The sequence below is a fragment of the Papilio xuthus genome, unplaced genomic scaffold, assembly GCF_000836235.2.
Source record: "Papilio xuthus unplaced genomic scaffold, Pxut_1.1 DF827714.1, whole genome shotgun sequence".
Taxonomy (NCBI): Eukaryota; Metazoa; Arthropoda; class Insecta; order Lepidoptera; family Papilionidae; genus Papilio; species Papilio xuthus.
In genome coordinates this window covers 2,655,607-2,681,542 of record NW_013530935.1, presented here as the reverse complement: position 1 = coordinate 2,681,542, position 25,936 = coordinate 2,655,607, and the positions used below count along the sequence as shown (strand labels likewise).

General features: G+C 33.9%; 3 protein-coding genes across 5 annotated transcripts in view; 1 reads left to right on the top strand and 2 right to left on the bottom strand.

The window, feature by feature from the left end:
- Positions 1–1,725, bottom strand: part of LOC106116740 (rho guanine nucleotide exchange factor 17) — a 73,126-nt gene extending 71,401 nt beyond the window's left edge. The window contains exon 1 of the mRNA XM_013310718.1: positions 1,354–1,725. The gene's annotated coding sequence lies outside the window, so the exon portion shown is untranslated. The remainder of the gene's footprint in view (positions 1–1,353) is intronic.
- Positions 1,726–3,589: 1,864 nt separating this feature from the next.
- On the top strand, positions 3,590–6,953 carry pasi1 (septate junction component pasiflora 1). The gene is made up of 5 exons (XM_013310422.1): positions 3,590–4,087; positions 4,439–4,506; positions 4,950–5,069; positions 5,960–6,010; positions 6,807–6,953. Exons 1-5 carry the CDS (start codon positions 3,901–3,903, stop codon positions 6,891–6,893), a joined length of 513 nt encoding a protein of 170 aa, XP_013165876.1. The 5' UTR covers positions 3,590–3,900; the 3' UTR covers positions 6,894–6,953.
- Positions 6,954–11,290: 4,337 nt separating this feature from the next.
- The window catches only part of trh (PAS domain-containing protein trachealess), a 138,273-nt gene continuing 123,627 nt past the window's right edge, over positions 11,291–25,936 (bottom strand). For all 3 annotated transcript variants that reach the window (XM_013310810.1, XM_013310811.1, XM_013310812.1), the window contains 6 exons: positions 23,777–23,945; positions 19,980–20,104; positions 17,477–17,670; positions 16,894–17,003; positions 13,479–13,626; positions 11,291–13,371 (listed from right to left, as the gene is read on the bottom strand). In XM_013310810.1, coding sequence (XP_013166264.1) covers positions 12,168–13,371; positions 13,479–13,626; positions 16,894–17,003; positions 17,477–17,670; positions 19,980–20,104; positions 23,777–23,945 — 1,950 coding nt within the window. In that variant the 3' untranslated portion in view covers positions 11,291–12,167. The remainder of the gene's footprint in view (positions 13,372–13,478; positions 13,627–16,893; positions 17,004–17,476; positions 17,671–19,979; positions 20,105–23,776; positions 23,946–25,936) is intronic.

The window sequence follows — 25,936 nt, the reverse complement described above, 5'->3', positions numbered from 1 at the left end:
CTACAAAACAAAATATTACGAAAATCGAATCTCGATTAGACGTCAAACTTGTATAAAACACTCAATCTATAGATTTTACATCTATGTTTATAAACATAAGTATTTTTCTTATTATGCACTCAAATAACCTAGAACATTGAGATTACGTTTTAATACTAACGTGTCGGCAGTGAATCTCTACGTTATCCACTAAGCAAGTAGAATCACGACTGAATTTATTCGTATATAAATCGTTGCTTCAAGTGTAGAGTCACACCTCAGAGTCGCAAGTAACACGTCTCGTCACTACCCAGTGCATACGATGCATGCAAACGTAACGCCCATGCAAGTCGCCGGTCAATCTTTTATATTGTCATATACATTTAGGGTTGCCAATGATTTTTATTTGTTATACAAGATTATTGTAATACCGCCTTGTTGTTTGTTGGTAAAGCATAATTACCAACATTTATAGTACATAGCAAGCAAAAGACAGGATGGTGTGGTGGCAGCCCGACACAGCCGTAAAAGCATATCAAGACAAGCACGACCTTCAGTAATGAAGAATACGAAGAAGAAGAAGATAATACGTAGAGTCTTACTAATTACGTGCATACTTCAAAGACATATATTTGTGAACATTTGCTCAAGACATACCAATAGTAAATAGACAAACACAAAGTAATTGGAATGAAAACAGACAAAAAAAAATACGGAAAGTAGGCAATGAAACGAAAGACGGTAAAAATCGCATTATAAATTTAAACTGTATTCTGACTTCAAATGTAATTATTTGACAACCCTATTTGTAAGTATTGTACTCGCTGGCATGTTACTGCCCTTGTAATTACGGCATTTGTCAACTTGTTTTGTCGTTTTTTCGATCATTATTTTAATATTTTTACCGTTTTTAATCATAATAAAAATCAGTATTTTTTTCAACGTACAAAAAGAAAAAAAAGTGGGTACACGTAAATTGGAGAGGTCTAACAATGCCGTACAACAAACAAAAACTTTTGTGAACTTAACTTAACCAGAGTTATGTTGGTCTCTACTAAGGCCACGCTAAGTTACTTAGCTAGTTAATCTCCAGAGAACTTAACTTACAGTATAAAAAAACTTAAAATTACTTAACTGCTAAATCTAACTAATTAAATCACTTAAACAAAAAAAAGTCTGTATCGATAAGTACACATCATTTAATAAAAGAAGGGGCAAAGAAAGGAATACGTGTAGAGTTACAACTTTCAAGTAATTTGAAACGAATGAAAACAAAAAGTATCATCGTAAACAGTTTTAATATCTTACTTCGATGGAAGCAAACATGATCTTATAAGAAACAATGAAGAAAGTCTCTACCATAAATCCACTCACCAGTTTTCGAATCTTGATAAAACCGCTGACAATGAACTTGACTCGCTGAACTAATTGGTATCAGATACCGACCACGGACCAGTACCGGTACCAATTTCACTCGTACCAAAACTTCAACACAACACAAGGCTCGAATGCAAAAGTTGCGATGCAAAAAAACATCCAGTGATGTTTTTAAGGTTATGTCACAGAAGCACAACAAAATTTCACTCTTGCACAGTTTTTTAAACGTTTAAAAACGTAGAAAAGTGTAGATATCGATTTTTAAGATACAAAATAATAATAAAAAAATCGATAGCGCGCCGACTCTGTAATATGAACGGAACGGTCGCGCGGGCGCAGACCGATCTAAAACTGATCAAACCGGTATGAAGTCACCGAGTATACGAACGTCGTCGTCGAACCGGCCGCGATCATGCACGATACCGCATCTTACTTCATGACAGTTTTCAATTTATTTTATGCAATACAATATAATATTCATTCTTGTAAATTATAAAACTAACACAAACTCTATTGAATACGTCAGTAACAAATACACAAACTTATAAATTATCCAAAAGTCCTAAGTTATAGTTAAGTTAGTTCACGCGTAATATACCTACTTACTAATAGTGTCTACTTACATTGTAAGTTTGTAAGTACCCATACCTTCGTGAAGTTAACAAACTATAATATTATATTTTCGTAGTTTTTTTTAATATGTTTGTGTAAAGTTTTTAACCGTTTTATGTTTTTAAAACAGTTGAAAAGTTAATAAGTAAATAACATCGTTAATGTAAATGAGTTTATTTTAGACTAGCTATCGCCTTAAAAAAAACTTAATTTAGTAGCCTATGTATTCTTTCAGACTACGTTCTAATACTTCCATGCCATATTTCTTCGATATCCGTTGAGCAGCTCTCGAGATACCTTGTAACAAACATCCATCCATCCAAATATTCGCATTTATAATATTAGTAAGATTAGATCAAAAAAATTTATTTATAAAATGAACTCGTTTTGGATAAGAATATAAAAGAGTACAATTAGCATAATTTTAATATTTAAATTGAATCGTTTTTTTATCTTTTTTAATTAAATTATTGGTCATTTGGCACACGTGTGTAATACAAAGAATGAAAATTAAGAATTGAAACCCGTACATAATAAGTATATCCTCAACCTAATATATGTATCTAAAACTACGTTTGTTTCAAAGACTATGAAAAATTATAATTAATCAAGTTGATAGGATATTGATGCTTCGCTGAGACGTAGTTGAGAGTAGTTAAAAAATGCTTAATCTATGGCTTCTTTATAAACCCTTAAAACTATGCTAAAGGATATTGTGATTCCTACTACTTTATTACCTAAGTAACTAGTATTATTATGCGGAATTGTTCAATACAGTTGCAAAATTTATGATTGCGCACTCTAAAAACTTATCTTCGCTTTATCAATTTTATTGACATTGCAGTATTTTCGCAGAGACGTAACTCGGCGCCTCTGTTTTATCATGAGTTTAACCGATTACGCTGATATTTCTACAATATTTATCGGTCAAGCACTCGGAACTCGGATAAGACTAGGAGTTGATGAGTGACGTATGTTGAATTATATGATAGAATGGCTGTGTCCCGCGGTTTTGCTTGCTACGATTATCGTTACCCCTAACGCCTGTAGAGTACAGTCACAGAAATTAAGCGCTTGAAGCACATTGTTATTAAAAATAAGGATAATATTGTCCTATGCGTAATTAGAAAAATAATACGTGTTTATTTTTTTGCACTTCTAATTTTCTTTTTTTTACGTTTCAGTGGTTAGAAAATAATAAGATGACCTAAGATGACGCTCCCCAATCAGGCAGGCAATCATCAATCGCAACATTTTATCTCGGACCCCAACGGAAGTTATCAAGCATCCTGTTCCTTATTATTTTTTTAATATTACCAGAATATGAATTTCCCTGAATTTCTGCAGCTTACGCAAGTTTAATTAAAAATGCAAACAGTATATTTGTAAGGGTATTTTTGGCTAAGTCTGACGATCTAATTGACGACGAATCTTCATCGACAATATAACACTTTTCCTCTTCGTCAATACCAAGTCAATAACTCTAACGAACTACTTTCATTTTTTTCTCCGGGGCTATAAAACATTTTTTAGTATTTAAACGTTTAAAAGGTACAAATTATGTTATCTGTATTCTGACACTGTTTTGTTGCTATTTTGTTTGAGCTGTCATGTTTTATTTTATCTGTATGGTGTTTTCAAATTGTGACAGGTTGTCAACGCTATTATAACAAATTTGATTTAAATTGTATACAAAATTCAAAGATTTTGAATTAAATTAATTATAAGATTCTAAAGATAATTTCTCTTAACACTACAAACAATCAATAGATTTGGTACTAAAGTTCTCAAACCGATTAAATGTGTGGCAAAAATATTTAAAATAACTGTGGTTGTAGGTGTGGCACGCTTAACAGAAATATCTTAACGTGTATTTTGAATCGTATTTAAGAGAAATTTAGTGGAAATAAGTGAAGAAATAGTAAATTAAAGATGCCTGTGTTAGAATCTTGCTGGTCACCATGTATATGGTCTTCAACTGTAAAATCCGGCAGCCGAGCTGTGGCGGTATACACAACAGCAATGAGTTTGATTCTAATAACTTTTATTGCTTATCAAATGGGTGGAGGAGATTCAACACAACTTTGGAATCCTTTATTTGAAGCTGATGTTAGAGGATGTAAGTTTTTTCTTATTAGAATTGGTGGGTAGGAAAACAATTGCATTATATATCATGTAGTACTGTAAACAACCTTTATATTGTGGAGACAGGCTGATCATGATTATTGTAAAATTTTCAAATGACAAAAACCATAGATTGTACCATAGATAGAGGATTTGAGGACCTCCTACTTTTGAAACCTGTTCAAAATGAGCGAGCTATTTTTCCCCTGTGAAGGTGTTTGATCTAAAGATTTTTCTTCTGAATCTTTAAGTCTGTTTGCATAGACTTTGGTAGTACAAACCCAAAGACACTGAAAAGAAAAAAATATATAAGTGCTTTTATTTAATACAAACCTATTTATTTCAGCTCTACAAGTGTTCGGAATAATCTTCATAATTATTCTTTCTACACTCATTGTTTCATCTGTATTAATGGTATGTATTATTTTTTTAATTTATAGATATGTCTGAATTTCATATGAAATATGTTGCAAATTAGACATCTATCTTACTAATATTATAAATGCAAATGGTTAGATGGATGGATAGATGGATGTTTGATTGAAAGTTTCTCCAGAATGGATTTTGATGAAATTGTGGCGCACCTGTATAGTCACACATAGTCTGGAAGAACACATAGATTACTTATTAAGATATTTTTTTATTCCCCGTGGATGGAGTTGCGGGTGACAACTAGGTTTTTGATAATTTTTAGATAAAAAACTCATTTAATAAATCAATCCATGAATAAGGATAATTTCCAGTGCTTTGTTTTTGCTTATTGCATTTAGTCTCATAATATAAAGAAAATATGTGTAATAGGAAGTAACTTTATTATGTTTAGAAAGTTATGTCATAATTATAATTTTCTGTTACAGGTTATTGGTATCAACATTTGGATGAGAGGTTTCATCCTGCCATGGCTCCTTACAATGGGATTAATAATAATGTTCCAATTTGTTTTTGGATTGTGGCTTCTCGGTGGATATTATATTTATGTAAGTTATAACTTTTCATGACTTATTCAAAAAGGTTTAAATAGAATATTAGTTACAGTGATTAGTTTCCTGCAAATATTCAATGTTTCATGTCTCAGTATGTAAAATAAACTAAGGTTCCTTCTTTTGATGTTTCCTATGATATCAAAAGCACAAATGAAATAGCTATGTTCCTACAGACATAACTTTCCAGGAATAGTTCCGTCAAAATTGGTCTAGTGGTTTGGACTACCCGGAACAAGTATATAGTTTTTCAATATAAGCAATATAAATAGATTATGTTTGCTAAACTTTTTTTTTTTCAGTATTACATACATATTCCAATTTAATTAGATGTAAATTATGTCTGCTATTATTTTATATATTGTTAGATGAATTCTCTAAAAGTTATAACAAATTGAAAATTTAATTTATTTAATGTACATTTATAGTTGTCACTGTAACCCCGATTTGCTTGGAAAAGTTATTTTACTGTGTGAATGTCAGTTTTTTATATCACCTGTCTGGGCTGCCTGGAGTATAGACAATTAAAATGGTTTTAATATACATCATCAGCTCACTATAATTCCCCGCCGAGGGGCTCGGAGCCTACCCTAAGTTAAGGGTGATTAGGCCATAGTCAACCCAAGTGCGGGTTGGTTGCCTGCACACATACCTTTGAATTTCTTCTCAAATATGCGCAGGTTGCATCACGATGTTTTCCAACGTCGGATAAATGTACATATGTAAATCGGAAACCGAAAAACACTTTGGTACATGGATTAGAACTCAGGACCTGCATATTGCAAGCCAATTGCTTGACCCCTGAGCCACCGACGCTCGATTTAAAATGATTTTTATAAGTGAGCTTTAATTTGTTTAATTTTAAAAATGTATTTTAATATTTCCAGTTGGATGCGACATTTGCGGCACTTGTTGACTTCTTATGGATGGCATATAATGTGAGTATTAGTTGTTAACACAAAATATTGTTGTAACTGATTGGGTTTATGTTACATAATATACATATAATACATAAGGATTGTACAAGAAAAAATACCACTGTAATGACAATATTTAGGACACACGGGACAATTTCAGTGGAAAATTTGATTTGTAAGATTTTTTTTTACAAAAAATGAAATAACCAGATCTATTGAAAATTGCGGAGCATGTTTTGGGCTTAAATAATAGCTATTGCAGTCCGCTACCTCCCTAACGCTTTTGATACACCCATTAAGAATCATTCCGTACCAAAGATGAATCTCACTGATATTGATATTGTCATGTAGTAGGTAAAGTAGTTTGTCAAGTTTGAATGAGGTAGTCCATTAAATAAGGTAATATATAAATAGTATAGCAAAAGGTGAAGAACACAAGACAAATGAGTGTGTGATAGTAGCCTAATTTCAGTACTCTTATACGAAAAAGGATGGGAAGGGAAATATTCTCTTTTTGTATCTACCCTTCCTAGTTGACTGAAGAAAGGCAATGCATTTGCAATCACAGACATGTATAGGCAGTGGTTGCATGGCCCCAATGTGTTTGCCACCTTATAACATAAAAAAGGGTTTGACAGACGGACGGCAACAAAATAAGGGTTCCGTTTTTTTTCTTCCGTGGTATGGAACCCTTAAAATGGTAAAATGAATATGATTGTAGAGTCATCACCATTGTGTTGTAACAAAAAATATTACAGTATAATTTGTAAGATCTTCTGTGTTTACTAAATAATATATTCTTCGTTTTAACTTTCAGATTTACTGTTGGCTATGCGTCTTCTCACAGTACCAAATAATATTGGATATGCAGTCACCAAATATTGAGATATTGGTTGAATATTAACATATGTTAAGATCTAATTTTTTTTTTAACTTTATCATTTTATCTTTTTATAGCATAAAATATTTTTTTTTACAAAATATTGAATATACTTTTTTATAGATTTAAGACTTTTTTAATATTGTCATATAAGAAAAATGACTGTACAGTATGTTTTTTAATGAATTTGACAGATGTTATAATCAGATCTTGTCTTTTAATCGTGGGTTTCTGAGGCAAAAGTCATTGACAGGGTTGGCGATATGTTTTAGACCTGTGTAATTAATCCTGTTTAATCTGTATTTTAGTCTCGGAAACCAATGCACTAGCCATTAGCCATTGACAAGTGGCTTTTGATACGTTGCAAATAAGAATGTAAAGAATCTCGATCTGTCAAAAATTATATCAACTTTGCAGGAATAAACTGTTATATTTGTGACTAGATCCAGATTAAAAATATTATTTACAAAATGTCTGTTCTGATTCTAACTTATTGTTCGATTTGAAATGACTACAATATGGCGCGGGTTTCTTATTTGAAACGTATTATATTTTAATTTTTTGATTGAATGTAGAATTAAGCATTTTTTTTTAGAATTAATTATTAATACCGTCCAATGCCGTCCATTTTGAATCTTATTAGATTTTAAGTAATGTGCAAATATTTTTATTGTCCATTTATCAGTTAAAATGCTCAGCCAGGGTAATGTTGTTCTTAATAAAGTTTGTGTAAATGTATTGTTTTGTGTAATTTGTATGACATTGTTGACTTGTGTAAAGTAAATTTATCCATGAATTAAATTATTAGGCACATTATTTTTGTAAGTCACGCCATCTTTAGTGGAAAGAATGAATTAAAGTTACTTTAATAATTTTCAACTAGATGGCGCTGTTCTTAATACAAATTGTGCGACGAATACTCTGTACAAATAAATGTGTTATTCACAATAAAACTTTTGGTGTTAATTCGTTACTTTTAACATTATATTTTGTCAATTTGTAATATCACTAGGCATATTATAAACTGAATATAAATTGTGAAATATGTTTCTTGTTAATTCTAGTTAATAAATGTTAACTTAAATTGTCAATTCATAAAAATCACCATTTATAATGAGTTTTTAATTTAATGAGAAAAAAACGTACATGGTACCAGTGTATGACCTTATCCATACATCTCTCATACATCAATTCCTTCCCGTTTTCTTTCATACAATCCATCCATCTTTCAGCCTTCCCCTTTGCAGCCATCCACATTTCCATATAGCGTTCGTGGTGCAGTTTTTAGTGCTTGACCGGACGTCCAGGATCCCCGTAATATCAATGTGTGTTTCCAGTTTCGAATAATAAAATGGATATAATCCAAAGTTTTTACGGTGAAGGAAAACATCGTGTTCGTGAACGTGCAGGTCGCCTGCACATATTTAAGAAGTTCAAAGTTACGTGAGAAGTCAACCCGTACTAGACTAAATTAGGCTAGGCTCTGAGCCCCTAAGTGATGTGTACTGAGCTGCCGGTTATCGGTTAGTTTCTAAAGCCAAAATCTTTGTATCTCTGTCATGATGTTTGACAAATCAGAGATAAATATATGTTTTAAAGGATGATTCTGCTCAGAAACTTATATCCTTTAAAGGTTTGATTTAAGGCAAATAAAAGTAATTGAATGAAAATTTCTTAATAATAATTTTATTCGGAGAAATAAATTTTCTTTCATTTTTCGTTTCATCGATTAAAATTACAAAAAAAAAAAATGTTGATTTGAAAAAAATCAGTTCAAGAAAATAAAAAGTATATCTCGGATATTCGCGATACAAGCCTATTCCCAATATTAATTACAGCTTTATTACAATTTTTAATTATAATTTCTTAAATTTACGATACATTAACGAAGCTTGTTGAAAACGAAACATTCACTTGTATTGCACAGTAAATAGATTACATTATGTATTTAATATTGTATAATATCTAAAGTTTTAACTAGTATAAAATTACACACCATTTTCATATCAAATTACTTCGAATGGAATGATTTGAGTATTTATTTTTATGCATTAAATTTGTCATGAATTTAACAGTAAAATCTTTGATCACGATTTCCAGTGATGAAATACATAGCCATCTCTTTTTTAACTTATGTTTTGGTAAAATATATTAGCAATGAAAACCCCGCGGTTTTTTGTTTTTAATTTTTTTTTATTCTTTCTGTAGGGGAAGACCAAAAAAAGTATGGAATAACTGTGTGAAAGAGGATATGCGTAAGAAGGGGGTAGACTCGGATATGACGGAGAGATGTATGGAGGAGTAGTACATACTGTGCCGACCCTCGATAGGGATAAGGGCAGGTTGATGATGATGGCGTATCGACAAAAAACTGACTTCCATTAAACAATGGCTATGTTTTTTTTTTAATTCATAAATGTCTTTTTGCAATAATTTGTTTGTTGATAAAAATTTAGCCACGATATTTATTTTATCTGAGTATTAATATTCCAATACAAAATGGCGTCTTTTTGTAATACATTATTTATGTACAGTCAGCGTCATATAGATCGTCACAGACAAGATATGCAAATATATAGGTACACCAAAAGTATTCAATTATATCGGTACAACAAAAGTCCTCAAAATAATAGATACATTCACCCTGCTCAAATACATCGGTACATACACAGCGTCAAATATATGAGTACATGCAAGATGCTCATAAATATCGTAGCAGCCACAGCGTCATAAGTAACGAAGCAGTCAAGGTGCGCAAAAATATCGGTACATTTGACAAAATTGAACTCTATCTCTATATACTTGTGATACAATTTGGAATAAACTACTTCTGTTACATTCATTTGACACTTTGCATCAAACCATTTTTCAAAATTCGGTAAAAGTGTTCGACGCGGATGACAGACGTTAGGTAGATAAAACCAACATCAAATTTAAGTTTGTCATCATATATGCTAGTTTGGTCTCGTGGCCTTACCGTTCGCCGCCGTTGGTACGTAAGGTCGGCGGTTCAAATCCCAAGCCACTATTTTTTTTTATATTTAAACTTTTTAATTTTAATATCGAAGCACATGTAATTAAATTCTATCGCCGTAGTTACTAGGTACTTTTTGATATTGCCTTGGACTAATGAGTTTGACCGTTAAAGTACTTTTTTATTTCAAACAAAAATGAAGGAGATAAAGCGATTGGCATGTAATTTGTTTATTACTCATGTTTGTTAAACTTGTACCGGTAAAAATAACACTTTTACTTTTACCTTTTACTGATACTGATTATATTTAAGAAACAAAGAAAAAAAACTGAATGTCAATATCCAAACTACATCAAATTTTTGGTCCATTGCAATAAACATTCCAGTGTGCGTGGGCGCGCACACATATGTACATAACATGGTACGCGTACCATTCTTAAAACCCGCAAAGACAATCCACGCTCCGCCCACTCACTTCAACAACGATGGTCTGACCTAATTGTTGTTAACTTTATTTAAATTTCTTTCTAACCGACAGCGAAAATTATAAAAAAAAATTGTCGAGCAAAATTTTACATTACCAAATTTTTACTGGTTATGAAAAAATAACCCCGTGATTGATAAAATGAAAAAAAAGTAGCCTGAGATTCGAACCGGTAAACTTACATATTACGGCAAACATACTAGAATACTGCGCCAATCTAGTATTATATATATTGTGACAAGGCAAAATTTGATATTAGTTAATACGTATCTGTCATATTCGGCGTGACAAACTTTTATATTTAAGCGTTATGACAGGAGAAGAAAAATATTGGGTTGCCCAGTAAGTTCGTGCCGCTTTATAAGGAAAATTGAAACCCTGTTCTCTTAAATTTTTGGAAATGTTTTTAAATTATATTGGTACGACTCTATACCTAAAACGTCTTTTATTATTGGATAAAATTTTAAAAATTAGTTTTTATCTCAACCAATGAAATGAAATTATTCACAATATAGAAATTTTTGTGACGTTTGATAATGGTGGAAATCCGAAAATGAATCCACTTCAGCTACAGTCTATTGTAAGCTTTATATCGAAAATCAGAACGAACTTTCCGGACAACCTATAATGTTAATACAAAGTGTCAAATGAATGTAACAGAAGTAGTTTATTCCAAATTGTATCACAAGTATATAGAGATAGAGTTCAATTTTGTCAAATGTACCGATATTTTTGCGCACCTTGACTGCTTCGTTACTTATGACGCTGTGGCTGTTACGATATTTATGAGCATCTTGCATGTACTCATATATTTGACGCTGTGTATGTACCGATGTTTTTGAGCAATGTGAATGTATCTATCAATTTGAGGACTTTTGTTGTACCGATATAATTGATTACTTTCGGTGTACCTATATATTTGCATATCTTGTCTGTGACGATCTATATGACGCTGACTGTACATTACACTCAATATTACCTAGAGAGGCTTTGATAGAATTGGTATTATTATTATAATAATTTACAAATCTTATTCTATTTCGGATTATAATTAAAATATTTAATTAAAAAAAAACAAATGTAACAAAAAAGTCTTTGAGCCTTGACAACTAAAATGTGGCCTATATATTCTAATGTTATATACAATGAAATTTTATATTCAAATAGTAAAAATAATATACAATACTTAATTTCTACAATTTACAGAATTAAAATCACATTAATCCTAAAAACAGTCATGAAATTGTACAATAATTTACAGAAAGCTTAAATTTTAAAAATAATTGATATGCAACAAGCTACATGATATAGCCTTTTGTTTTGTTTGTTATAAAAAAAGATAATTTGGTGTTAAATTTTGTTGATTTCTGTACAGCAGATCTACAAAACATCCCTTGCACAGGTTAAAAATTCCCGCCAATATTGACATTTGTCAATTGTAATCGTAAAGTTGCCAGTGAAAAAAACGGTAGACATTATTAAAATTCAGTAATATAGCATTTAACATCTCAAAATCATAAGATTAATAGTAATTGCACGTCTTATGATCAATCCAATTGGTAATCCAGCACCAGCTTTTGGCACACAATATCAAAATAATTTAATTTTAACAGAATTGTTCACAATATTATGCAATAACATTTTTTTAAACATTCGCAGTCACATTTTGCAACCTAAAATTGCACGATTTGATTTGTATAAATCATTAAAAAACCAGACATCGTAAACATAAACGATAACAAAAGAGTCGTCAGTAACAATAAATATGAACAAAACAATTGAATCAACGCCTTACATTTTTGGCAAACGTTTTGGATACCAATATCTATTATCTATATGGCTATGATCCAGACGAGTACCAATTTGTATTAGGTGGAGCTGTTTTATCTGCTGATTGATGAGTGTGAGACGGATGTGCAGAATGCGCCTGAGGATGATAGAGATGGAACGATGACGGCGGATGGAAAAACTGAGATTGATCCAAGGGCGACGCATAATCCAAAGCACCTGGCACTGCAGAATATGCTTGTGGCTTCAAAGGTAAAGGAGCTTCGCCTAAATACGAATGTCTTAAGGCATCAGAGTATGCGCTATTGTCGTAAGATATTGCGTACTGTTGCTTATCCCTCGGAGAAACTGATCCGGGTGGAGTCATTGCTGAATGATAATCTCCATAACTTGTGTAAGCCAGAGATCCAATTTCGGTACTTTTGTGACCGAGTTGCTCTCCATAGCCGGACCCCTCGCTCCCGGGCGGTGTAGGCAGTGGTCCCGTCTGGCCGTCACTGGAATAATATCCTCCACCTCGTCCATCGCTTAAAAAGTTACTGCGAATTACGCTCTCCCTGTTCGCGTAGAGTTGTCTCAGTAAAGCTGATGCAGGATTCGGAGTGTGATTGCCAGGTATTTGTCTGTTGAGGTGGTTCAAGTGATGATTTTGTGTTCCTATCCACTGTATTGTGGATTTTTGCTGTTGTTGCTTTAGGAGAGCATCCGTGGAGAAGTCAGTTGGGCGATGAGAAATTTCTTTACCATCCAAGGCTACTGATGGCAAATGTTTGGACATAGCGTTCTCTAAATCCCTTACAGAAGTGGCGTCGCTCCCACCTTCTGGTATAGCTAAGTTTGTTTTGCTCATGTCGGCGGGAGATATTGCTGTGCCAGGGTTGGAGTTGCTCTTTCGTCTCTCTTCGTCTCTTTCTGTTTCTTCTTCGCAATCAGTGGTATGCTTTCGCTTTTTCAGTCTTCTAGCGGGCATCGGTGATGTTCTTTCTGTGTTAGTGTGCAGAGGCAATGGTTGTGTGTCGCTAAGTCTCGTTAGATGCGTAACATCCGAAGTTGGTGGAACTGTTGAAGCAGATTCAGAGTTGGTCGGGGCTTCGTTGCGCTCGGTCGTGTGTCTGGTGGGTGGTGGCGGGGCACCGGGCGCGTCGGCATCAGGTGGTCCGTTTTCGGGATCTCCTGTCGTTTCTTCGCGCTTTACTCCTTGTACACTTTCTTCTAATTGACAGCAATCCATTACTGTGTTGGGGTATTCTCTTCCACTGAAAATGAAATAAAAATGTTAATAAACAAATTTAATGGAATAAAGTTTCTGCTTTATTCAACAATCGTGTTATCGACGTAGTTTTTTATTAAAACGGTTCTTCACCTGATGACGTAGTTAACGCAGATAATATTCTGTTCCTCTGCGTTCTTGGAAGAGCAGACGACAGTGGCGCAGGTCTGCATCCAGGTGTAGCCGCCCAGCTTGTTCATCAGCCGGTAGTAGTGCGTTAGCACTTGGCCCTTATTCATTACTGTAACAAAACATTTTAAAAGTTAACAATGTTAACTTTAGTAGACCTTTGAGTAGATAGAACCTTTTCGGTATCGCTGTATGAATGGACTGGCCTGTCACAAACTTTAAAAGCCTTGGAACGCAGTTAAAAGAATACTTTGTTTTTAAATAAATGTATTATCAGTTACTAAAGGTCGTATGCGATAATTCAGCTGCAAAAACAATATAGTCGGAGTACAGGTGTTTTGAGTTACGTCAGTTATTGGTCATCGACCAGCCCAAAGTCGTTGGCGTATCTTAAAATGGAGTGCAAGCCGTGGTGACCCAAAGCCTTCTAATCCCGACCTTGAATTAGTACCCTAAATTGATGTTTGATGACGATATTATTCATATTGTTCTATGCAATAAATACGATAAGCTTAAACTGATATGTAAGGATGGGGACACATTGGTAAGAATGTATTGCCTATGTAGATTTATTAAGCAAACCAACCTACCAATACTATTGTAGTAATTTGGGTACCATAAAAATTTAAATATTAAAGAAATACTTTCTAAAATTATTAGTTTTTTGAAAAAATTGACTTTGACAAAAAAAAGCCTTTTTCATAGTCTGCATAAGTAAATGCATTTTTGTTTATATTTTAATGAATGCATTTTATAAAACCTATAATTTTTGTTTTTTGAAAACATCTTTTAGTTTCTACAAGGTGGATATTGCTTGATAAGAATATTCCTGCGCGTTTGTCGTGCGAATACAGTCCAGTCGATCAGCACATTTACAATTAACCGCAAACAGAAACAATGTGAACGACACGTGTATTGTACTACGTGAGTCATTAGCGAGGAGACGGTTTTTGGTTTTGTTGTCGTATTGTTTATTGTCGGCTGGAGTTTAAACCGCGCTTGGACGTCGTCCAACTGGTGAAAAAGGCGCCATTTGTCGAGTCGCAACTCATTGTTGTGGTCCACTATAGCTGATTAAAAACTACGTAATTGTTAAAGTTTATATAGATTCATACAATTGCGTGTCTCGATTTATGACTACGGTATGTACAATTTGCATATGAACGTCGATTATGAAGTTACAATATGTTTGCGATCTGAATAACCGTGAAATTCCACTGATGTGACATACAATGGACAGTCAAAACACTTGGTGTACATATACAAAAACTTATGGAGAACCTCTTCGGCTGCCTGGCAATGTCATTGCTCCTACACCCAGTCCGTACATTCCTTCAGCCACCGATTGACATAACAACTTAAACTCCTTGTAACTTAAGTTTGACGGGCCTTACAAGATTACCATCATTATTTGGTCTAATGTCGTACCCTAATCTTGTAGACTTGCGCAACTTAAACAAACAGATGATACAAGTTCTTGAGCTGGTAATTAAAAAAAGTAAAGTATAATGAGACGTTAAATATGTCAACCACCACTTTATGACACTATTTTAAAGGATAATATGCTGCCAAGCGATTAGTCCATTATTTGTACAGTTTACAAAATTGGAAAAATACTCAAACGGAATGCAAAAGTGCCGCTAATGTGCTGATATTAGACGTTGAAACATTTTAATTGGACTTAATAGTACAATGGCACTTTTATTGTCGTTTGTTTGACTTTTGTATTCGCAGCAACGGAAATCAACATTTGTTTTTGATGAAGCCAACAACTAATGATTGATAGCCACATAGAACTATTATTTATAATAGTATGGACAGTATATTGCGTACATTTGTATAAAAGACAGCTGAAGTTTCCATTGGACAATCTAGTTCTATGAAACAATATCTTCTACCATTTTACATTCAGCGGAATGTTTAACAGTGTCGGAAGTCTCAGACATAAGTATTCAATTTTATTGCCTTATGTACTAAATTTAAATATCAGGCGGTCAGTTATCGTCGCTGGCAACATCAGAAATCCTGTCCGCGTATATAGTTGTAACCAAATTACCCGCTTTCTAACAAACGCCTGGACTTTTATGGTAATTTAAACAATTGGTATTCCACACCCGGATTGTCCACATTTGACCGGCATCTGCAGATACATTGTGCATTTTAAATTCAAATTAATCGTCTCGTAAAGCTATCAACGGTTTTGGTGCTAGAGAAAAACTATGACGTTAACGCGCTCGTGATTCGTGTACGCAAGCGGCGGCCATCTTGTTTTGGTTTGGCGCGAACGGTGACAGCACCGTTGCATAATGCCAGTCCTTCGATTTATGCAGTTTTATAATTTATTTTGTAAGTTCTGTGCACGTATTTTATTTGAATTTGCTTTAAATAATTAAATCATCACTTTTTTCTTACTTTTATTATGTAATTTAAGTTATATAGCCCTTACAGAACATAGAACAATATAGTTCATAATACATAGAATATAACATATTCAAGCAAGAAAGGAATATCCTACTGTGACGACATAATAAAATATAAACAGGATAAAGCTACGTAGAAGGACGTTAGGGAATTACTTTTCCCACGAGTAAGCCGAAGGAAAGGAAACTAAAATGACAGTAAAAGAATTATTATTCAAATCACAACTCATATGAGACGGCGTCAGCCTAAATTGTATTCCTTTGACGAATACATAAGAGGTAAAAATATCAGGAACTATGTAGAGCTTGGATTAAGATTAAACGATGAAAGCAAAGGTTTCTTTCCACGCAATAAATTAGTAAAATCTAATAAAATCTATATGTTTGGAATGATATCTCAATGGTCAGAAAGAAACAATATATTTTAAAATTACTGCATCGTATTTAATTTGTTAGAGTGAAGGACCAAACAAAAGAATGCGGATAAGAAAATTACTAGGTAATAGAAAATTAGAAATCGGTTACAACCAAAAGTTACCCTCAAAACTCGACAGACTCGTAAATTTTCCTCCTAACGTACCTCAATCGACCGCTAGTCGTCTTGACATGGATTTCTATATGTCTCAGACTGAATACCAATTGTCCGTTGCGACATTTACTGGCAAAGGATTTCACTACGCGTATTGGGTCATGGGTGGACGATACGATGATCGTTGTCGAGAACAATTGATGATTAATCGATTTTATTGAAGTATAATATTATGAAGCAATAAGAATACGAGGTCCTACTGAGACTTGGAACTGGGAAAATTAATTCCACCGAGCAATTTACGAAATTTCAGCTATTTTAATGCTCAGACGATCGGTAGTCGTGGATACATTATGCAAATTACATTATAAGCACATTTTAGTATGATTTTCTGCTACAAAGCTTTTCGATAACTAAGAAAAATACTTACAATCTACATGGCATTTTCTTAATTTGTTAGCATCTTCACCGTGACAGAGCGCGTAAAGGTTTTTCCCCGTCAGCTCCTCAGCGGTGTACCCTAGCAGCTCTGATACCCTGCTGAGATATTGAAAACAAAAATATAATTTTATTTCATCCACATTAGAAAACAGAAGACGTCATTAAATTAAGACTAAGTTCGTATCTAATATCACTGCGTCGATTTATATAAGTGCTTCGGTGGCTCGGGGATTAAACACTTGACTTGCAATCTTCAGGTACTTCTATCGAATCCCGCTATGTACCAATGTGTTTTTCGATTTACATTTGTATGTACATTTATCAGACATTCTTACGGAGAAGGAAAACATCGTGATGCAACCTGCACATATCTGAGAAGAAATTCAAAGATATGTGTGAAGTCAACCAACCCTACTGGGCCAGCGTGGTTGACTATGGCCTAGTCACCCCTAACGTAGGGCACGGTCCGAGCCCTTCAGTGGGGACATATAGTGAGCTGATGGTAATGATATTGATGTTGATTTATAAAAGTTTTAACATCTTTGTCTATTATAATCTGTTTCAATATTTACCTGGGTTCACAATGCGCTATTCTAAAGTCGAAGTTGATCCTCGTCACGAACATATCTGACTCCAGTCTTATCTCGTGTACGGAGGGCGGCGGTAGAGCGATGGCGAGGGCCACCATGCCTAGCAGAGCTGGAGGCGACTTGCGGCTGTGAGAGAACGTGTACTGCGGCCGCAGGCGACATAGCATCAACACCACCTAGAAACAAAAGAAAGATCTTTAAAATACCAAGCATTAGACCGGCAATTCCCAAAGTGATGGTGGATCCCTTGGATCAATGGAAGATCTGGTAGTGAACATACGATGGAAATAAAGTTGAGTATTCATAAGTTGAAGAAATTTGGTATCAGGGGGTTCACCGACACGATTACTTTGAAAGGAGTCTGCAAGAAAAACGGTTTGGGAATCTGGCTTAGGTTGTTTGATCCCAGTTATTCCAATTATTTACCCTGATATTTATAAGTTAGTATTTACATCTCATATCATGAACAGAGAAGTCGCTTAAATCTAAATTTAAATTAAAATAAAATTCATATAGTTTATAACTCCAGCGACTACCAATAAATATAGTCCTGCTTATAAACTTGATAGCACTAAAGCCTAATCAAAACTTTAGGAATATAAATTGCGATAATAATGAACATATACTACTCGACGTTAATAATTCAGAAAAGCACGTACTGCGAATTTTCAGGTAACAAACTCACGAGGACCGTTGAATTTAGGCAATAAAATACTTGCCCGTGGCGTTGCTTGGGTTACGGTTAGTAATTAATGTTATTACTAATTGTCTAAGTCGATATCCGGCAACGCAGTTAAGATGTAGATAAAGTAAATTACGACTTTATATCGAAATCCGTTTCACTGATTTATATTTTTGATATTATTTGTATAAAATGGTAATTTTATTGTAATGCATTTATTTAAAATTTACCCTAATTAAATTATTTGATTCACATTGACGCGGTTAAAGTTTAAAGTTTCTTGATAGACTACAAATTAGTTTTTTTTTTTTACAAAAGATATCCTGCACTATACTTGATTACAATTAAAACTGTACACTGACTTGTAAATTAAAAATTTGTTTTAAAAGCTTCCATTTGGAGACTCAATTTACAATACATGAAGTAGTTAGTTGTTAAATTTTATCTCAACTAAAATGTATTTTACATTAAATATAAAATAAACATAAAAATTCTATTCACAAAAACATAAAAATGTCCACAAACGTTTATAAAATAAAAGCTACATTTTCACCCCGGAAACAATCTATTAAGAACAATTTTACGCACCTACTAAGACATTTTCATGTTAAGATATAATCACATTTTATGTTGTAGCACTGAGTTAAGGCAAAAATTATGGGCCATAGACATTGCCTTGGGGTACCCCGCGAGCCGCAATAACTCTCGCTCATGATATTATTTGTGATCTTTGCAGGATAAAGATACCGCAATCATTTATTCGCAAGTTACTATGTTTATCTCTACAAGGATACCTCTATTAAGTCAAAATAATGAATTAAGTAGAGCGTCCGTGACTCAGGAGTTAAGCATTTCATTTGCAATCTGCAGGTCCTGGGTTAGAATCTCGCCATGTACCAATATATATTTTTTATTTCCGATTAACATATGCACATTTATCGGACGTTCTTACAGTGAAGGAAAATATCGTGATGCACAAATCTAAGAAAAAATTCAAAGATATGTGTGTATTCAACCAAACCACACTGGGCCAGCGTGGTTGTATATAGCCTAATCACCCATTACATAGGGAAGGTTTCGAGCCCCTCAGTGTGGACGTAAAGTGAGCTACTGTTTACATTTTGTTACTAATACAACTGAAATTAATATAAAAATAATACCTTCGTTTCTCTATGTATGTGACATTTTTACGTATTACTTAATAACTACTTTAAGATATTTTTAGTAAAGTTGTTCGCTGTAGGAACAAAATTTCGGAAATCATTTTTTACAGATATTTTGTATCGTGGAGTTAAGAAACAAAACGTTTGTTTTTAATATAATTCTTTTCTCCATATGATACCCACCCTCCAATTACCACTTTCTCCGTTTCTGGTTGAATCCCCCTCCTTGTTTCTTGCAACCTATATCGAAAATGAAAATTCAAGGTCCATTTAATTCTCACTCTCAAAAATAGATAAGAAGTAAAATGTCCACAAATTTCCAATAACTACCAAGACAAAGATTTTTTTCACGAAAAAGCTGTTTTATTGCCCATTTCATTAAATTATTGCACATAATTTTTTTCAAGCTAAAATATTCAATAACAACTAAAATGCTATCAAATGTTGATCTCATTTGATATTAGCTCGATCTGAAAACGGAAAGCCGTGTCCAAGCATTTGAATAGAAACTTCATTACTTACATAACGTAAACAAAGAATTCGGAACAAAAATTCAACAAAGAAACAAAACAATAAAGATATAGTAACATAAGCCTGAAAAGCAGCAGCAGGATAAAATATTTTATAGTATTTATCTCACCCTATATCCAGAAGACTTGAAGTGGCAGCCACGCTTTGTAAGGGTGCTCTTCATCCGGACGCAGAAGGCTCTGTCCATGCCTCGGAACAACACCCCACTTGCCGCTAGACTCATTTGTGATGACACTGTGAACAAAACCAAACATATTATGACTGTACTTGCTAGAACAATTAATGCTCTAAAAAGCAAGGGATTGGTCACGGTAATTTGCAGTAGAGATTCTATTTCTTACATGGAGTACAAGAAGGCTACCAAAAGGTATGTCTGTTTGAACTTGAAGCAACCAGCACGATCATAAAATTCTTAAAAAATATTGATTCCTTTAAATTAATAAAACTAATCGCAACAAATTCCTTTTACGCAATGTTAAAGAAGCGAGTAATCATTTCGAATTAAACTATGAAGAAGTGATTGATTGGTCGAGTGAGCAGATAATTAAAAGATTCATGGGCCCAGCGTTGGGTTCCTACAGATCAACATCACGGCTTAATTGATTTTAATTTAGCTACGTAATACTATGAGAATCATTGAAACTAAAACTTTTGTAATACATTTAAAGGAACTTCCAAATAAGTCGATTCAATACCTCTAAATGACCTTCATTTTTTTTTTTGAAGGTGACATTGAATTTTACATTACAATCTAACATTAAATTTATGGCCGAATTTGAATGGCAGTTGTTGTAGATTTATTTATTGCATCTGTCATGTTGACGTACGCTTAAATAAATTAAACGATTTACTGAGTAATGAAACAATGGAAACATTCAAAATGACATAAATATTTCTTATAAATGTATTTGTTTTGCAGACATGATTTTTTAAATATACTACAACTTCTACACATACAGTCATATATTTTTTTGCTGAAATAGCGAAGTGACCGTTGCCCATAGACATACGCAATTGCATATGCGTTGCCTACCTTTAATCGACGGAGGAGAGGATGCACAGAAAGAAAATATTATCCCTTCCCATGCATCCACTCGTCCGGAAAATCCACTTCCACTTCCCATCCTTTCCTTATAAGTTAAAGGGTGGGAAGGGAAAGAGTACTAAATTACACACTTATCAGACGAAACGCGGAATTGCTTCAACTTCACCGCCAGTCTTCTGTGTGGTCGTGGTATTTCACCGGGCGAGCCTGGCCTATAAATATTTACTAATGTAGACCTTTACTGTGATTTTTAAAGGAAACCTACAGTTAAAGTGGCCATTTAACAAATCTGAAGCAGTGTAATTAAAAAAAATGTCAAATGATTTTAATGAGTCTGTAGTTCGAGTATAGGGTTGAGAACCACTGTCCTATAAATCAACTAACATAATCACACGGATCTCGATCATTTTATGGCCATCACCACATAATATGCGGTTGTCAGTGGTCCACTGTTCTCTAGTCCCTTTAACCACGCTAGTCAGATCACAATAACCCGCTGTCACAGCGATTCCTGATTGATTTTTTACTCCATCTAACATTTTTTTCAACATATCACCGCTGTAAATTGAATTCAAGGTCTTAGTTACTGACATCCGTTACAGGAAAAAACTTCACATAAAGCTTGTATGGAAGTTTGGAACGTGTTTGCTTATGTCAGAGCAAAGAAAATCAGTAATTGAATATTTAAAACTATAATATGATAGTTAAAAGATGCCTTGATATTATTTCTATTAACCTTCAGTTTCTATTTTTAAAAGTAATTACAAGAATGTAAGGGCTGTGACCATTTTGAGGTTATATTTTAGATTTATACGTTAGACCATATTGAGAAAAAATTATTGTTTTAATCGGCTTAAAAGCTTACTTATATTATAAATGCGAATGTTTAAATGGATGGATGGATAGATGGAGGAAGTTTGTTTGAAAGTATCTCCGGAACGGCAGGTAGGGATCTCGATGAAATTTGATATTATAGAACATAGTCTGGAAGAAAACACTGGCTACTTACTGTGATTCTTTTTTAATTACGCGGACAACATACGAAAGGTAAACGTGAAGTTTATTTGAAAAGCAATATGGCAAAGAAAGTACTATGAAAAAAGCGTAAGTGGACAGCTCAAGTTTCTTTTAGTTACGAAATAATTCCGGTTTGACGCATAAGAAATGTATCAAATAAGTATGTCAAACAACCACATGTAGTAGAGAATAACATTCAAGTTTTACTATAGACCAACTTTACGATTCTAACATACAGAAAACGTCAGATTAAACAGACCAAGGTCTTTGGCCATGTACTAATAAAAATCAGGAATATTAAAAGAATACTAATCTTATCCACCAAAAGAGAAATAACATTTACTTCATCAAAAGAAATATTTTGTGAGGACCCAATTCTTTAGCAACTTCGTGATAACAAAACTGTTCAAGTACGTCAAATTTACCGTACGTCCAAATTATTTTTTGTCAATCACAAAGTTTTAATGAAACCAGCATGATTTCTGACGCAATAACATCTTACAATTCGACTCCCTTAAGGCCATCAGTAAATTGACCACAGAATGGCGCCCAAATTTCAATAACCCTAATCTCATTCCCATAGCTACGAGAAATATTAATCAATACTATAAAAGTATGCTGTGACTCCCCATTGACCATTTCATAAGGTAAAATACACCGTGAAGCTACTATAATCTAATTTAAATTTGGTATACCACTTATTATAGGCCTCATTCAACGATTCGTTGTACCGAGATATTTTTGGGATCGATATTGTCGCTGTTTTAAATAGAAAATGAACTGGAAATGGGGAAACTTTAATTGAATACAGTTTGTTTTGTTGTTTTTTCAAATTTCATTTGAAATGTACGGTTTGTTTTTTCTTTATAAGTTGTGGGATTCAGAACGCGTAACGGTTAATGCTTAACTTCGACTTATAGAAACAGACACGTAGAAAAATAAAGCATAAAAAAGGGAGTGAAATATCTGCTTTTCTTTAATTTATTTTTTTCCTTACTCTATCTAAATTTTTCTCTACATTTAATCCTTTTGGAATTTTCCTAATGTCCTCTTAATTTTACTAAGCATTAACAATAGTCTTGTAAAGCTCTGAATAACATTTATATTTCGCTGTCCACCGCTGTAACTGGCGTGCGGATAATCCTATGGGTTTTCACGGAAGATCAGCGCTGAGTGCTCCAGAGAGGAACACCCAGCATACAAAGATGAGTGAAACCTTATTCGGTCAGCATTGCAACACTCTTTTTAAATATTTCCTGCTTCTTATTAGTTACAAGCCCGCGACTCCGTCCGCGCGGGATTAAAAATAGATGTTGGCTGATTCTCAGACCAACTCAATATGCTCACAAAATTTCATGAGAATCGGTCAAGCCGTTTCGGAGGAGTATGGGAACGAAAATTGAGACACGAGAATTTAATATATAAAATTATGTTTTTATGTATTTATTATTTTTTTGTAATTATTTTGTGATGTTTTTGCTAATTGTGTTGTAATATTGAAAGGATTACATGTTTTTTTTAATAAAAGATTTGCATACATACATAAGAAGAAATTTGAATAATGCTACTAACATAACAATATCAGGAAAAAGGTTATAAATGTTGAGGGTCAATAAACGATTGATGTGTTTAACCTTGTTTGCACAATGAATATACGACTACTGAGTGCATATTTTATTTCTTGACATTTTGCTTTCTTTTGAAAACAAGACATATTAAAAAATAAGTAATAAAGTTGAAGATACAAAGAGTTAACACGTGCTAGTTGTCGATCAGAGTTGTGTTCTATTATAAATTATTTTTTATATTAATTCCTGAATCTTTTGAACCCCGAGTACACTTACCGTCAGGATTGTTGGTACCATGTTGGCTTCCCTCTTCGCTTCCTGATGCGGGACTATTCAGACCTGCGCCACCGCCCCTGCCGGCCAACGACAAGCCAAGCTGCTCCGCTATCTCCGCGTGGTCATTTTGGTGAACGTAATCAAATATGCTGCTACCCGTCATCTCTACCTGGGAAAGATAATTTTTATTAGAAATATTTTTTTTAATTCAAATGAAAACTATGATAAGTGTTTCTATATTTCGTTACTTTAATTCTACTTTTATTAAGTCCCGAAATATTTTCTTTTGTTTAAGAGGTGCACCTCTTATCTGATCAACCTAAACTTTCTTATCTTAAATCCTATAGCAGCTAAGTAAATTAATGAATTAAACGAAAAAAGTGTTGTTACACAATCTACTATAACCTGTCAACGAATTTTATAACCAAGTAATTTAATAGCATGTCCAAAACTAAATTTTCAACCACGGAAATGTTACTACAGTCAACAAACTAACAAATCATAACAATCTTGCGAACATACACGCTATTTCCACCCTTGTAACAATACCATAGTGATCAGAGTTGCTTAATATTTGTGACGGTCAATGCTGCGGAGGCCTATTGTAATTAAGCTGGGCCGTCACGTACTCAGTCATCGTTATGAATGAACAGGCTGTTATCAGACATCGCATAGCAGGTGGCTTCATAGAAATACCAATAAAACTCAGTTGAGACGAGGAAACTGGTAGAACAATAGAAGAAGCTATTGCGACGAGTACAACTGTGACTAATTTTCATGTAAATCTGAATGATAACATTAGCTTTTTAATCCAGAATTTTCAGGAGGTCAAAGAATATCTCAAAAGCTAAACCGTTTATTAAAATGCACACGGTGTGATATCTTGGCTACTAATTTGAAAGTCTTCACTGCAACAACACTAAGCAACTTCAAATAGCTGAAGTGAGCTTATTTAAATGTGAAGTAAATCCATGTACTTCGTCCATGCCATCCAAAGACACCATGGACTTGGTGTCTTTTTTGTACCTGATTTCTGATCAGACCGAAATGTTCGATTTTCAGGCTGTTGCTAGGCGACTTTCACGTTGTACCTTTCACGGTATGCAAATGTCGCTTTAAATAAATTTATCAAATATAATTGTGGGACCTTATTAAGGATTCAGTGCGCGCGTATCCGCAGCGGCGGAGCGCATGTGAATGTCTACAAACAATGGTGACGTTACGGTGGTCGCTTCTGGGAAAGATGCTATGGATTTTATGGTGTTTACTGATTCGCCGATTGATGGGCCACAAATTTTAAGATGTTGGCAGTTGATTTGATGTTACGTTACCGCACGATGAATTGAATTAGCGGCATCATTGATCACGCCAATTTTATTTATGTTTTACATAATTCCACAAGCAAGAAAGTCTCAAAGAAGTCGAGTATAACAGTGGTAGAGTCAGCAATAATATCTGACACACGGATTGATAATGATCGTAGGAACGATAGACCATAGAAGACAATGGTGAAGTAGGAAGTAATTCCGCGTTTGATCTGATGCTGATGTAAAGGCCGAAAGTGCAACAAAGATTATGTTGCTTCTTGTTCTGATCAAAATTGGCCTTTATTTGTAAATTTTGAGTGTCAAAGGTTGTATCAGATGAATGTAGTTTTAATATTTCCCAATAATTTCCCAATATTTACTTCGTAGAATGGAGCGATATATAATTTTTACGAGATGGCAAAAACATGTCAATATAAAAGTGAGGTAGCAATTTTCCGAGAAAATATGATTTTCTTTTGTAGACGCCATCAGTCTAGCTCCGAAAAAATGCCAGTAACAGAATTTAATATAGGAGCGTTTCGAGGCTCGCTTATAAGAAAGTTGTATCTTAGGTTATTTACCAGGAAGTTTATATGTATTTTATGCTCACTCACACTGATATATTAGACTTATGAGGCTTCATGTGTTAGGTGTTTAGATTTTGGTGTGTGTGAGTATTTGGGGGAGTGTGGGTTATGTCTGTATTAGGATGAGGATCACGCGCGCGCCTTGCCCGAGACGTGACTCGCATATCGCATCGTCCCTTTCCCCCTATTCCCTGTCTCGCTTGCACCACCCTCCAGCCATGTTGGATTTGAGTTTTCCAGTTTTCGGATCTTTTCCCGGTTCCCTT